Here is a 13,697-nt window from a genome sequence, read left to right as displayed (position 1 = left end):
AGGTTCTGGTTCTTGGGTCAGTTGTTTAGTTGCTAAGTCATGTCCAACTCTTTGTGACCCCAAGGACTGTAGCCCGTCAGGCTCCTCTCTCCAAGAGATTTCCCAGGCAAGAATACTAGAGTGGGTTGCCATTTCCTGCTCTTGGGGATCATCCTGACCCAGGAATTTTACCTGTGATTTCTGCATTGGCTGGCAGGTTCTTTACCAGTGAGCCACTAGGGAAGTCCCCTCTTGAGTCAGTACACTTCCATTAATAACTGCAGTGATTCCCCAGGGCAGTGATTAATGAGATGGGACTGACTGTTACGGTAGTGAAAGCCAGTGCTCTAGACCTTCTGTCTTACCCCCAAGGAAAGAATGGATACCGTAGACTTGATTTGCAGATAAGCTTTTAGAATGGAATATTTTTTGTTTGAAATATCTGTTCCAACATTATGAAATTAGTATTTTGGAATTTGGCTTCATTCATTCTCTCAGTAAATACTTGAGTCATAGTCTTTACAAGGTGCTGGGGAAGCAGTATGCTAAGACACTAATGGAGCTTAAGTGTTGTGTGAGAGCTAGTCAAGGAAACCCTGAAATATACAAGTAGTTACCGATTTCAATATGTGTGCCTTAAAGGAGCCAAACCCCTTCAGATTTGATAGAATCTAAAGGCAGACCAAATTTAAAAAGGTAGAGGTGATATATAAGCTGAAATCTAAAGAATAGGAAAAAGTATTCCAGGCCGAGGTTAGTAGGTATGTCAGTCCTGTGTCAGGAAGGCACTCAGCCTGCAAGGAAACGAGAGGACCAGTGTGGCAGAAGCCTCGTGAAAGTGGGGTAGGGGCAAGAGGTGATGTGGATGAGGAGCGGAGGGCCTTCTAGAGTATGTGAAAAAATGTGTTTTATGCTTACTGCAAAGAGAGACTCTTAGTATTAAAGACTTACAACAGGGAATGACATTTCTAATTGACTTTTTTAAAAAGATTAGTTACTGTTTAGAGAATAGATTAAAAACAGAAGCTTAGAAATAAGTTTGGAGACTGTTGTAGTAACTGTAGTGAGAGATATTGATAGATGAACACCTTTTTCATTAAAAAAAATGTATCTGCAGGAAAGGTTTGTTTATTACTGCTTTACCTGTAATATAATAAATTGTGTATATTATAAAACACACAAAAACAGAAATTTTATTGGATGCAATAAATAGATAAAGATTTTACAAATTTTCACACTCCTGCACCTCACTGTGGTGTGAGGACTGCACTTCAGTGGAGACTGGTGGCCTTGGCTGTGGTGAATGAATCAAGTAAACTCCTTTGGGATACATGCTGGAGGTATATTGAGGGAATGTGGTGATTAAATAAATGTGAGGAAAGATCGAGGCTGTGGTAAGGAAGGGAAGAATGAAGGTAATTTTCATACTTCTTGACTAGCTTGATGCATGGAGTAGGGGAAGGACCTGGTGGGGGAAGATTTAAGTTTGGTTATGGACATGTCAAATGTGAAATTTATGGTGAAAGATCCAAAGATAGATGTTGGATAGGAGGAGATTGGATCCTGGAGTTCCAAGAGGTCTGTGCTGAGTGTGTGAATCTGAGAGCCCTGGGGGTGGATGGGTTGTTCTAGTGCTTAAATATTGCATGAGGGTTTTTGTAGATTATCTAAGAAATGTTTCTTATTCTCATAGCCTGTTACTTCTTTTATTTCAAAGTACTTACCGTCATCTGAGTGTATTTGTCATTTCTGCATTTGTTAACACCAGTCCTTGATTATTTGGGGTTCGTGAGGTACATCTTTGCATCTCCTACAGTGCTCTGCATTCCATAAACATTTCTTAGGTAACCATTAGCTGAATTAAGTGGTTTGGTAAAGTGTTGAATAGGATTTTTTTTGTCTTGTTTCTCACTCTCTCTAGGAAGGTGCTTCAACACTGGATGTTCACACTGAGGCCAGTTTCCCGAGTTTGCTTTCACAGTCATCCTGTGCTGACATGGGAGTCCCCCTTCCTGCAAAGAACTTAGTATTTAAAGATGGTATCTTAACGGAGTGGAGTGGACGATCACCCTCGTCACTTCTTATTGCTAATCTCCATTTGCAATAATTTGGTCACATCATTTGTTGCCCACCCTTTCTGACTTTTTTCTTTCTTAACGTTAGCTTTATAGTGCCAGCCACTAAAAAGCTTCCTGCTGCTGCAGTGCAATTCATGCTTAACTGATGTTAAACTTTGGGGAACTTGTTCATGTTTTCAGAAGTTTTCCTCATTCCTGCACCTCCTATTGCAACAGAGCTTTTTAGCAGCCTGCACTGTATTTTTTACCTTGAGACAATCTGCGTTTCTTTTATAAAACTGAGGATATACTTTATAGGCTTTATGATGACTGTTATGTTTATAAGCAGTCACTATGAATATTGCAATGGTAATTTTATATGTTAGTTTATCAAACATAAATCTTGTTTAATTTTATATTTTGTTACCTACTCTTTAAGGGATCATGGGAAGAGGTGGAACTCTTCTTCTGAAAAGGCTTCTTGGTATTTAAAGTAGAAAAACTATAAAACTGTTAACATCCATTATTGAGAGATGATCTGATGGGGCATTACGAATTGCTGTGGATGTTTGTAAATTATGTATATCAATTGAACATTGTTAAAGGTATGCAAATCAGCATAGTTAGGTATGGCTTAATGTTGACTTAGAAGATCTTAACGCAGACTATGACTATACATTGACATCTCATAAGAAGCTTGGGAAACATTCTATTTTTAAACAATGTTTATATGTGGACTTGCGTTGTTGCTCATTTGAGGCTTTATATTTTCATGGAGTCGTTATGGAAAAATAGAATTTATTTTCCACTCTTGTAGCTGTGGCCGCTGCATGTTTTCTCCCTGACTCATTTACCCGTGAGTTGTTACGGAATTGGATTTGAGGTTTCTAACCAAGGATTTTGATTTTAGCTTAGAATTACACTTAGAGGCATTGAGGCTATGTCTTCTGATCAAAACATTTTAGTGACAAACCTGCTGTGAGGACACATTGTTAGGCAATTTGGATCTTAAATTTATGTGACTAGTTTTAGACAAAATGATAAAGAAAAATTGAGTAATTTCAAAATGTTTTTCCTGAGTCCTTGATTCTTTTAGTATCTCAAATGTTAATTAGAATAATTGGAATCACTTTTTAGATTTTTCGAGTTACCTTCCTTGGGAAGTTTGTGCAGTATTATAGTTTAGCTCTTCTCATAGAATAACGGTTTGCTAGTTTAAAACTGTAACCAAACTAACTGGTCAAACAGCATATATCTAAAATATTTAAAGCATTAGAAAATTTGGGAAGGTTAAACCTGAACATTTTTGCTGATAATTGTTGTTATTTATGGAACTGACATTTGTGTATTTAACATACTTCTGGAAATATCTGTCTTTCTTAAAACTGTTAGTATAGCCATGATTCAGTGCCATGTCCTGCCTATTCAATGTTTCGAAGCAGATGACCTGTGGCACAGTCACTGCTGGGTTTGGGGTAAATGCAGTAACGTTTAGTATTCTCCTTTGTCTTATATGAGGTGGAAACCAAGTGTATGTTATAAATGTTTGTCTATAAAAGGAAAAATACTAATATTAAAATAATTTCTTATAACTGTGAATCACTCATTTATTTTTCCAATAATTGATACTGTACATTCCTAGTGCTATTAGGTATGTATGTAACTTTTATAGTTTTTCACCTGATTGTTGTAAGTATTTCATTTGATCAGGGCTCTTTAATCTCATTTGCTTTGTTCAGATTAACTGTAGTTATTTTATTTATTTCTGTGTTAACAAGCTAAGCCTATGGTGATGACATGTACACTAATAAAGCATTGAATGTCTGTAGTTGGTAGTGAACCCTGTTGTTGGTGAATTTAAAACTTAAAATATGGGGGTGATTTGCTGCTATATTTCCTTTGAGGGATAATAGAGGAAGAAATGGAACCTAATACTGATCATGAATTTTAGGGAAAGTACAAGAGAAAGCATGTGGCCACCTCTGGTCTCTCGTGTGTGAAGAGAGTCTCCTTCCAGCTGAAGGCCCTCGTACTTTTAGAGACGGAGAATCTGCATTTTTAGAGCTGTTAGCAAAATGTGAAAGCCACTTTTACGCTTTACTTTGTGGATTTGGTTTTGTTTCATTCATTCATTTAACTCATGTCGAGATGCATTGCTTAAATCTTATGTGTTGATCCTATTCAACAAAAAAGGTAAAATATAGAATTTATTATTTGCCAAAGAAAATTTATGAAAGAATTTTTATCCAGTTTTTCTGCAGACATTTAAATTTCATTTGGCTTTGTGCTCCCTCCTCTCTTTTTTTGTCCTTAATGTAGCTTAAACCATTGGCAAACTTCAGAAACCAAGAGAAAAAAGAAATATAAAAAAAAGACATAGAATTTAGAATGGTACAATTTCACCTTTCACATAGGTCTGAAGAAATGTAACTTTATGTTGTTAAGATCATCTTACTTCCTTGATTCCTTTTTTTCTTTTAAAATTGTAATCAGATAATTCTGTTTTGTTTTTTTTTTCAGGAATAGTTCTTTCTTTTACCTGTTTCCACTTTTCTCTGCCATTTGTGTTTCTCTTTTATGTTCAGTGTTTCAAATACAGTTTGTATTTAACGATTTTAAAATACCAAAACTGTAACTGAGTACAGTGGATTTTTTTCTGGTATGATGTTAATATTATACAATGAAATGTATAAAGTGTTGTCAATTTGATTATTGACACTATAATATGTTTACAAATAAACTGTGGTATTGATCAAGTTGCTGTGAAAATGTGTATAATCTTCTGTTAAGTCCCTTTCATAATTTAAAATACAAGCATGCTTTCAGTGCTGAGGCTTTTATACTTTAAAAGAAAAAACGAAAGCAACAACAACAAACCAATTTTACAATAATTTCAAATTAGCAGAAAAATTGCAAAGGTAATCTGGAGATATTCCTATACCCTTCCACAGACTTCCCCTAATGTTAACACCTTATATAAACTATGACGCATTTGTCAAAACTCAGAAATTAACATTGGTACCATACTATTTACTAAAATATGGATTATGTTTGATTTTCACCCATTTTTCCTCTGATGTTCTCTTCTGTTCCAGGACTGTGTCCAAGGTTCCATGGTGCATTTATTTAGTCATCACTGCCTGCATCTCCTCCAGTCTGTTGACAGTTTCTCAGTCTTTCCTGACCTTGTGGCTGTGAAGAGCACTATTTGGTTATTTGGTGGGCTGGCCCTCACAGTGGGCTCATCTGGTGTTTATCAGATTGGAGGCTGTAGTTTGTTGGGGAGGGTGGCACAGGTGCTATGCGCCCTTCCACAGTGCCTCATATCAGGGGTCGCATAGTCAATAGACGTTACCAGTGACGTCTCTTCACTGGTCACAGTGATGGTGTCTGCAGGTTTTTTCACTTGCCATACTCTTTTTTTTTTGAAAGTGAGTTACTCAACCTAGCCCACACTCAAAGGGAAGGAGTGGTATCTATATTTTTTACAAATTTTCTTTTAAAGATTTGTTCTACACACACACGCGCACACACACACACACACTGGAGTATTACTCAGCCGTTAAAAAGAATACATTTGAATCAGTTCTAATGAGGTGGATGAAACTGGAGCCTATTATACAGAGTGAAGTAAGCCAGAAAGAAAAACACCAATACAGTATACTAATGCATACATATGGAATTTAGAAAGATGGTAACGATAACCCTGTATGCAAGATAGCAAAAGAGACACAGATGTCTAGAACAGGCTTTTGGACTCTGTGGGAGAGGGAGAGGGTGGGATGATTTGGGAGAATGGCATTGAAACATGGATATTTTCATATGTGAAACGAATCTCCAGTCCAGGCTCGATGCTTGGTCCTGGTGCACTGGGATGACCCAGAGGGATGGGATGGGGAAGGAGGTGGGAGGGGGAGTTCAGGATGGAGAACATGTACACCCGTGGCGGATTCATGTTGATGTATGGCAAAACCAATACAGTATTGTAAAGTAATTAGCCTCCAATTAAATTTATACTAAAAAGATTTGTTCCTTTCCTTTATTTGGTCATTTGTTTATATTAGTACATAAACATGATTATTTATTTTATACTTTTGAGTCAAAGTTCAGTATACCTGTTATTTTGTTGTGCAAATTGTTTAGCTTTGCCTATTGGGAGCTCTTTGAAGCTGGCCTCTAAATTCTGTAACTTTTTTTTTTTAAGACTAATCTTACTTTCTAGCACTGTAGGTGTTACCTGGATGCCAGCCCTAGAATTAGCTATTTCCCCAAGGAGCCTTGGTTCCTTTCTTGCAGAATGGCATTTAGAAAGCAAGATGGGGGTTTAGGTGTGCTTGCCTTTGCCTTTTCGGTGAAATGACCTAAGGGGTATAAATATGTATACTGACCAGTATATGGGCACACATGTCTGTGTTTAGATCTGGCATATTCAGTTAAACTGATTCTCATTCAGCACCGCAAGTTTCATTCTGAGAAACCTGGCTCCTTTTATATACAATTTATCTGCTTATTTGTTGAACCCTGGAAATCTTATACAGTGGTTTCAGAATAACTATGTTGTACCCCTGTGAGAAACAGATTGACCAACTAGGGTATAGTGTTCCTTTAAGTACTTTTTTTTTGTCTTTAACCTTAGATGCTGCTGCTGAGTCACTTCAGTCGTGTCGGACTCTGTGCGATCCCATAGACAGCAGCCCACCAGGCTCCACCGTCCCTGGGATTCTCCAAGCAAGAACACTGGAGTGGGTTGCCATTTCCTTCTCCAATGCATGAAAGTGAAGAGTGAAAGTGAAGTTGCTTAGTCATGTCCGACTCTTAGTGACCCCATGGACTGCACCCTACCAGGCTCCTCCACCCACGGGATTTTCCAGGCAAGAGTACTGGAGTGGGGTGCCATTGCCTTCTCCATTAAGCTTAAATAGTACCCACTCAAAACATTTTCCAAAGTAACTTAGTACAGCTCATTGTTCCTTTCATTGAAGTTATAAGATACATTTGCAAAACATTCATTTGTCACACTCATTGTTCGCTTCATTGAAGTTATATATTTGCAAAACAGATTCATTTGTCACACACTGCATTCCATCTGGGATCCCTTGACATCACAAACCCAAAGTGCAGAGTTTTCATTTTCTCCAGAAAGTTTTACATTTTTCCCACATAATATAATTCACTCTACCAGGTCTTTGACAAATGCATGGCATGTGTTCACCCACCATCCCTGTACTATCCAGAATGTCTGTCACCCTAAAAATTCCCCTTTGTACTCAACCCCTTACCCTACACCTCACAACCACTTACCTGTTCCTATAATTTTGCTTTTCCAAGAATGTCATATAAATTCATGGAATTGTACAGTTTGTAACCTTTTAAGCCTAGCCACTTGTGTATAACAAAATGCGTTTTAAATTCATGTGTGTTGTGTGAATCAATAGCTCTGTTTCTATTGCTGAGTACTTGATTGTATGGACATATCAATGTCATTTAAAATTCATGTGCATATTTTAATATAAACAGTTCATTTTGCTTGGGTAAATACCTAGGAATGGGATTGCTGAGTCATTGGTAAGTGTGTATTTAACTTTATAAGAAACTGCCAAACTTGCCAAAGCGACTGTGACATTTTACATTACTGCCAGCAATGAATAAAGGTTCCCATTGCAATGGTGTCTTATAGTGGTTGAAATAATTCATTTTCCCAGTGAAAAATTATGTTGGGCGTCTTTTCATATGCTTATTTGCCATACATGTATCTTCTCTGGTGAAGTATCTGTTCAGATCTGTTCCTCATATTTTAAAAATTAGGTGTACTGAGTTTTAAGAGTTCAGTGAATGAGTACAAGTCTTTTATCAGATGCATGCTTTGCAGGTGTTTTCTCCCAGTCTGTCTTGTCTATTCATTCTCTTAATAGTGTCTTTAAAGGTAAAGAACAGAAGTTTTAAATTTTGACAGCGTCTGATTTGTTAGTGGTTTCTTTGTTTTTTTTTTTTTTTAATGGATTGTGCTGTTGATGCTGTTATCTAAAAATTCAGCACCAAACCCAAGATGGAGCATTTTCATTTTCTTCTCAAAGTGCATAGTTTTATGTTTAGGTCTTTGACCCATTTGAGCTGATTTTAATGTATGAGGCACATGTTTATCCTTTCTTTGCTGCATCACCATAACACCTTTGCAAGAACCAGTCGATGGGCACTCCTCTGGTGGTTCAGTGGCTAAGACTCCATGCTCCCGAAGCAGAGGCCCTGGGTTTAATCCCTCATCAGGGAACTAGATCCCACATGCCACAGCTAAGACTCAGCGCAGCCAAATAAATATTGAAACAAGAAAATCGGTTGATAGACCTGTAGAGACAAAAGCAGATCAGTAGTTGCCTGCGGGGGACATGAGAAGTGGCTGCGGATGGGCATGAAGCATCTTCTTGGAGTGCTAGAAATGCTATAAAAGAGGGTTGTGGTGATTGATGGTGGTTCAACTCAAGTTTTCAAAAAAATGCACTGTACACTCAAGTAAATTTTATGATGTAAATTGTACTTCAATAAAGTGGTTTTAAGAAATCAGTTGACATTTTTTTTTGGTCTGGGTCTATTTCTGAGCACTCAAGTCTGTTTCATTGATCATTGTGTTTGTCCTTTTAATACCATGCTGAAATTGGATACTGTTAAGTCATCCAAATTTGCAGGGTTGTTTTTTTTTTTGAATTGATTTTGGCTCTTATAGTTCCTTTGCCTTTCCATATAAATTTTAGAATCAGCTTTTCAACATCTACACACAAGCCTGCAAAGATTTTAATCAAAATTATATTGACTCTAGATCAGATGGAGGAGAACTGACCTAACAAATCTCTGTAACTTCTTTGATTTTTGTTGGGTCACTGTTTTGTAGATTTTCTTTCTCTGTTTTTTATTTTGGAAATGTTTTGAGCTCCAAATTAAATTTCTAAAATAGGTGTATTCACATTATGTCTTCTTGAGTGAGTTTTGGTAGTTTATATCATTCACAAAATTGGTCTGTTTCCTCTGTATTACTGAATTTAAGGGTATTTATTTTTCATAGTGTACTCTTGCTGTCCTTTTATCTTGTGAGATAATACAAAAAGATGAAGTGAGATCAGTTCCAAAGAGAAAATGGCCAGGAATGATCTGCAACAGATGAAAGATGGGAATCCAGAGACACAGCAATCCAGCGCATGGTATTTATCGATAGTGTTAATCAGTAATGAACTCAGAAAACAATTCAATTACATCATTAAAGTACTTAGAGAAAATGACTGTGGACCTAACTGTTGCGAATCCAGCAAAACTATCTTTCAAGAACAAGTGTGGAAAAGACATTTTCAAATACAAAAAGACCAAGTTTATCATTAGATCAATCTTAAAAAAATTAAAAAATTTTTCACAAGGAATGTCTGTTTATGAGAGGAATGCTAAGCAAAGATACTGATTAACCTTAAATTTCTTTTCTGAATGAAAATAATAGATTTAATTTGGAAGAGTAAATAAAATAGGACTAAAATCCCCAAAAAGTTACAAGAGCTATGATTACACAGAGTGAAGCACTCTTAGCTCACTATCGTTTAGAGGGTAAATATTCTTTCATGTGTACATTCATCACTTACTGTAGATTTACTAAATGGCAGACATGGTACTAGTTTAGGAAAGGGATGGATCAGTGAATAAGAAATTCTGGTCTTCGTGGAGTGTACATTTTAGTTAGTGGAGACAGTAAACAAATTGCATAGCAGGTTAGAAGGTGGTAATTGCTAAGGAAAAAATAGTAAAAAGGATGGGAAATATTAGGAATTGGAATTACTATTTATCAGTAGCTGGTCGGAGAAGATCTTAATGAGAGGATGACATTTAAGCAAAGGCTTAAATTGTGGGCCAAACATCTAGGGAAGAGTGTTCAGGGAGAAGAAATAGTCTGTGCAAAGGCTAACTGGTAGAGGCATGCCTGGCATGCATGTCAAAAAAAAAAAAAAAAATGATGGGACTGGGGTAAATGGAGCTAGGGTAAATTGTGTTAGATATATCAGAGGGCCCCAACCTCTACATTCTAATACCTGATGATCTGAGGTGGAGCTGATGTAACAATAATAGAAATAAAGTGCGCAATAAATGTAATGTGCTGGAATCATCCTGAAACCATCCCTTCCCCCTCCTCCCCCCCACTCCCCTACCAAACACAACTCACTCCCTGGTCCTTGGAAAACCTGTCTTCCGCGAAAGCAGCACATGGTGCTAGAAAGGTTGGGGACCATGAGCGAGAACGGCAGCAGTCTGCTTTCATATGTTTTGCTCATGAGGAAAAAAAATATATGAATGGCTTTCGTTTTCCGGGCAGGCATCTGCTGAATGCCGGGCAGGACAATCAAGTTGAAACCCACATTTAGGCCTTTCCTGCTATCTTTTGAAAACCACTGAAAATTTAGAATGCCCAAAGGGAACAGCTGCCCAATTAAACTTTTCGTAACTTCATCTCTCTGTGTTTTTATTGCTGGTATTTCAAAAATCACTGTCCGGGTCCCTGTGGGCAAAGAGTGGGAGTTGTGTGTAAAGCTCAGGGTCCAGGCAGCTGAGGGCTGGAGTGGGTTTCAGTAGCTCCTTTGTTTGCCTGCAGGCTTCTCTCTTCCAGTGGGTGGCAGTGTCTCACTTTTTAATCCTCCTTTCTCTGAGGGACTTCACTTCATGAGGACAACAGAGTAAGCGGAATTCATTTACAGCCCCCCTCATCACCCACTGCCTCCAGCCCCGTTAAAGGACTGAGTTCGCTTGGATAACTACTTTGAGGATGTCAGGACCTACTCCTCCTGGTTGATTGTCCTGCAGTGGTCCTTAAGTGGCTGTGTGACCTAATTCTGGCTGATGAAACAGCATGGGAGGTCTGTTGGGGAGGGCACCCCTCCCGAAGGGAAAATATGTAAAAAATACTGAACAATGAGGGGAAATGAAACCCCATCTATGGTCTTTGGATGCTATCTCATTGCTTTTCTGAGACCTTCTAGGTCTGAATCTTAGTGGTTGTGTAATGGTGGCATGTTTACATCCTTAAGTTAGGTCCATTTGGTTGATAAATGTGAGTCCTCATAAGAGTGTCGGAAGAGAGCAATAAGAACTCAGTGAAGCTTGGAAGATAATGTGGGAGATCTGTTACCAAAAGATTGTGGGGTGGGGCCGGGGGTGGGGGGAAGTTCCGGATGTTTGCCCCTCGAAAGCCAATAAACAGGCTGGGTTGGTGGAAAGGACCAACATGCAGAAAAAGCAGTCATCTATCTCTAACAGTCATCTTCAGATTGGTCATCAGCGGTCTGACCAGCATCATCTTGGTTGTTTCAGTTCAGTTCAGTTCATTTCAGTCGCTCAGTCGTGTCCGACTCTTTGCGACCCCACGAATTGCAGCACACCAGGCCTCCCTGTCCATCACCAACTCCCAGAGTCCACCCAAACCCATGTGCATTGAGTTGGTGATGCCATCAAGCCATCTCATCCTCTGTCGTCCCCTTCTCCTCCTGCCCCCAATCCCTCCCAGCATCAGGGTCTTTTCCAATGAGTCAACTCTTCACATGAGGTGGCAAAAGTATTGGAGATTCAGCTTCAACATCAGTGCTTCCAATGAACACCCAGGACTGATCTCCAGTTGGATCTTGCAGTCCAAGGGACTCTTAAGAGTCTTTTCCAACACCATAGTTTAAAAGCATCAATTCTTCAGCACTCAGCTTTCTTCACTGTCCAATGCTCACATCCATACATGACTACTGGAAAAACCATAACCTTGACTAGACGGACCTTTGTTGGCCAAGTAATGTCTCTGCTTTTTAATATGGTATCCAGATTGGTCATAACTTTCCTTCCAAGGAGTAAGCATTCTTTAATTTCATGGTTGCAATCACCATCTGCAGTGATTTTGGAGCCCCTCAAAATAAAGTCTGACACTGTTTCCACTGTTTCCCCTTCTACTTGCCATGAAGTGATGGGACCAGATGCCATGATCTGAACGTTGAGCTTTAAGTCAACTTTTTCACTCTCCTCTTTCACTTTCATCAAGAGGCTTTTTAGTTCCTCTTCACTTTCTGCCATAAGGGTGGTGTTATCTGCATATCTGAGGTTATTGATATTTCTCCCGGCAAACTTGATTCCAGCTTGTGCTTCTTCCAGCCCAGCGTTTCTCATGATGTACTCTGCATATAAGTTAAATAAGCAGGGTGACAATATACAGCCTTGACGTACTCCTTTTCCTATTTGGAACCAGTCTGTTGTTCCATGTCCAGTTCTAACTGTTGCTTCCTGATCTGCATATACGTTTCTCAAGAGGCAGATCAGGTGGTCTGGTATTCCCATCTCTCTTAGAATTTTCCACAGTTTATTGTGATCCACACAGTCAAAGGCTTTGGCAGTCAATAAAACAGAAATAGATTTTTCTGGAACTCTCTTGCTTTTTCGATGATCCAGTGGATGTTGGCAATTTGTTCTCAGGTACAGTTAATCTTCAGTTTCAGGGTCCACATGTTTCCATTTCTTTGTGGCCAGTTCTCAAGTGCTTTATTTCAGATGCTGGCAACTAGGGATGGGGAGGGTGGCAGACATCTTGTCCAAAGGCCGATTCCCGCCCCCCTCTCCCTGCCGACAAGCAGAGGGTGAGAGCTCTTACGGACAGGGTGAGGGGGGCTACATGCAGAAACAGCCGTCCTCTCTGACAGTCATCTTCACATTGGTCATCAGTGGTCTGACCAGCATCATCTTGGTTGTTTAAGGTACAGTTACTCTTCAGTTCCAGGGCCCTTTGTTCCCGTTTCTTTGAGGCCAGTTCCCGGAACTGTGGCAGCTCATGTCCTGGGTACAGGCTGGTCAGCATGTAATTAATTTCTCCACCTGGTGTTTTCGTGTCGGTAAGACAGCTCACAGGATATGGCTCAGAATATTATCTATAGTCCTTGAGAAAGAACTAAAGGTCTAAATTATTGTTATTTATTCTCCTTTTACTGTTTTCCTTTATTTCTGTATTTCTCATTTCTCTGGTTAAATTTCTTTGACTAGAGTTTTCCACGGACAAAAGGCAGGCCGAGGACACGGTCGGGGGCAAGGACCATAGAGTCCTGCTCCGTTTCAAAACCACACAGCTGGGAGCAAGGGAGGAAATGGTGAGAGAGCCCCAGCAAAGCCCGTGCTCCTGCAAAAACGGTATGAGTGGGAAAGCCGAGGATGAGCCGCTGGCTTCTAGTAGGCAAATGTGAGCAGATTAGATTGGGGCCAGGGGACATCTGACACAATACTAATGACTGTATTGTTAAATATCAGGAATAGCAATAACTATTCCTATTGTGAGGGAAGGGTTTCTAATTTTCTTGACTACTCTCATTAGACACAGTGAAGGCATTCAAAGAATTCTTATTAAATGAATTATTCTCTTATTAGCCCGGGAAAACCAAGGTCTTTTTTCTGAGGATAGATAGAAATACAGGTTTGGTTTTTCCAGAAATGGAGCAATTATCCTTAGGTTATGTGTGCAATAATTGGACAAGACACACTTCTTAAATTTCCAGAGGTAGAGAATTACATAAATGCAAGACCACTAATAAAAAACAAGGTCATTATCCATGACATGTGCAGAGGACCCTGAGATGAATGGGGCTGTGTGCTCCCAAAGGCATTCAGCCAAGAAGAGAA

General features: G+C 39.1%; 1 protein-coding gene across 1 annotated transcript in view; it reads left to right on the top strand.

Moving 5' to 3' along the window:
• Positions 1-2,177, top strand: part of FAM91A1 (family with sequence similarity 91 member A1) — a 38,140-nt gene extending 35,963 nt beyond the window's left edge. The window contains exon 24 of the mRNA XM_052651767.1: positions 1,901-2,177. Coding sequence (XP_052507727.1) covers positions 1,901-2,086 — 186 coding nt within the window. The 3' untranslated portion in view covers positions 2,087-2,177. The remainder of the gene's footprint in view (positions 1-1,900) is intronic.
• Positions 2,178-13,697: the final 11,520 nt, after the last annotated feature.

Source organism: Budorcas taxicolor, chromosome 14, assembly GCF_023091745.1.
Source record: "Budorcas taxicolor isolate Tak-1 chromosome 14, Takin1.1, whole genome shotgun sequence".
NCBI lineage: Eukaryota > Metazoa > Chordata > Mammalia > Artiodactyla > Bovidae > Budorcas > Budorcas taxicolor.
This window is presented reverse-complemented; position numbering and strand designations above follow the sequence as displayed.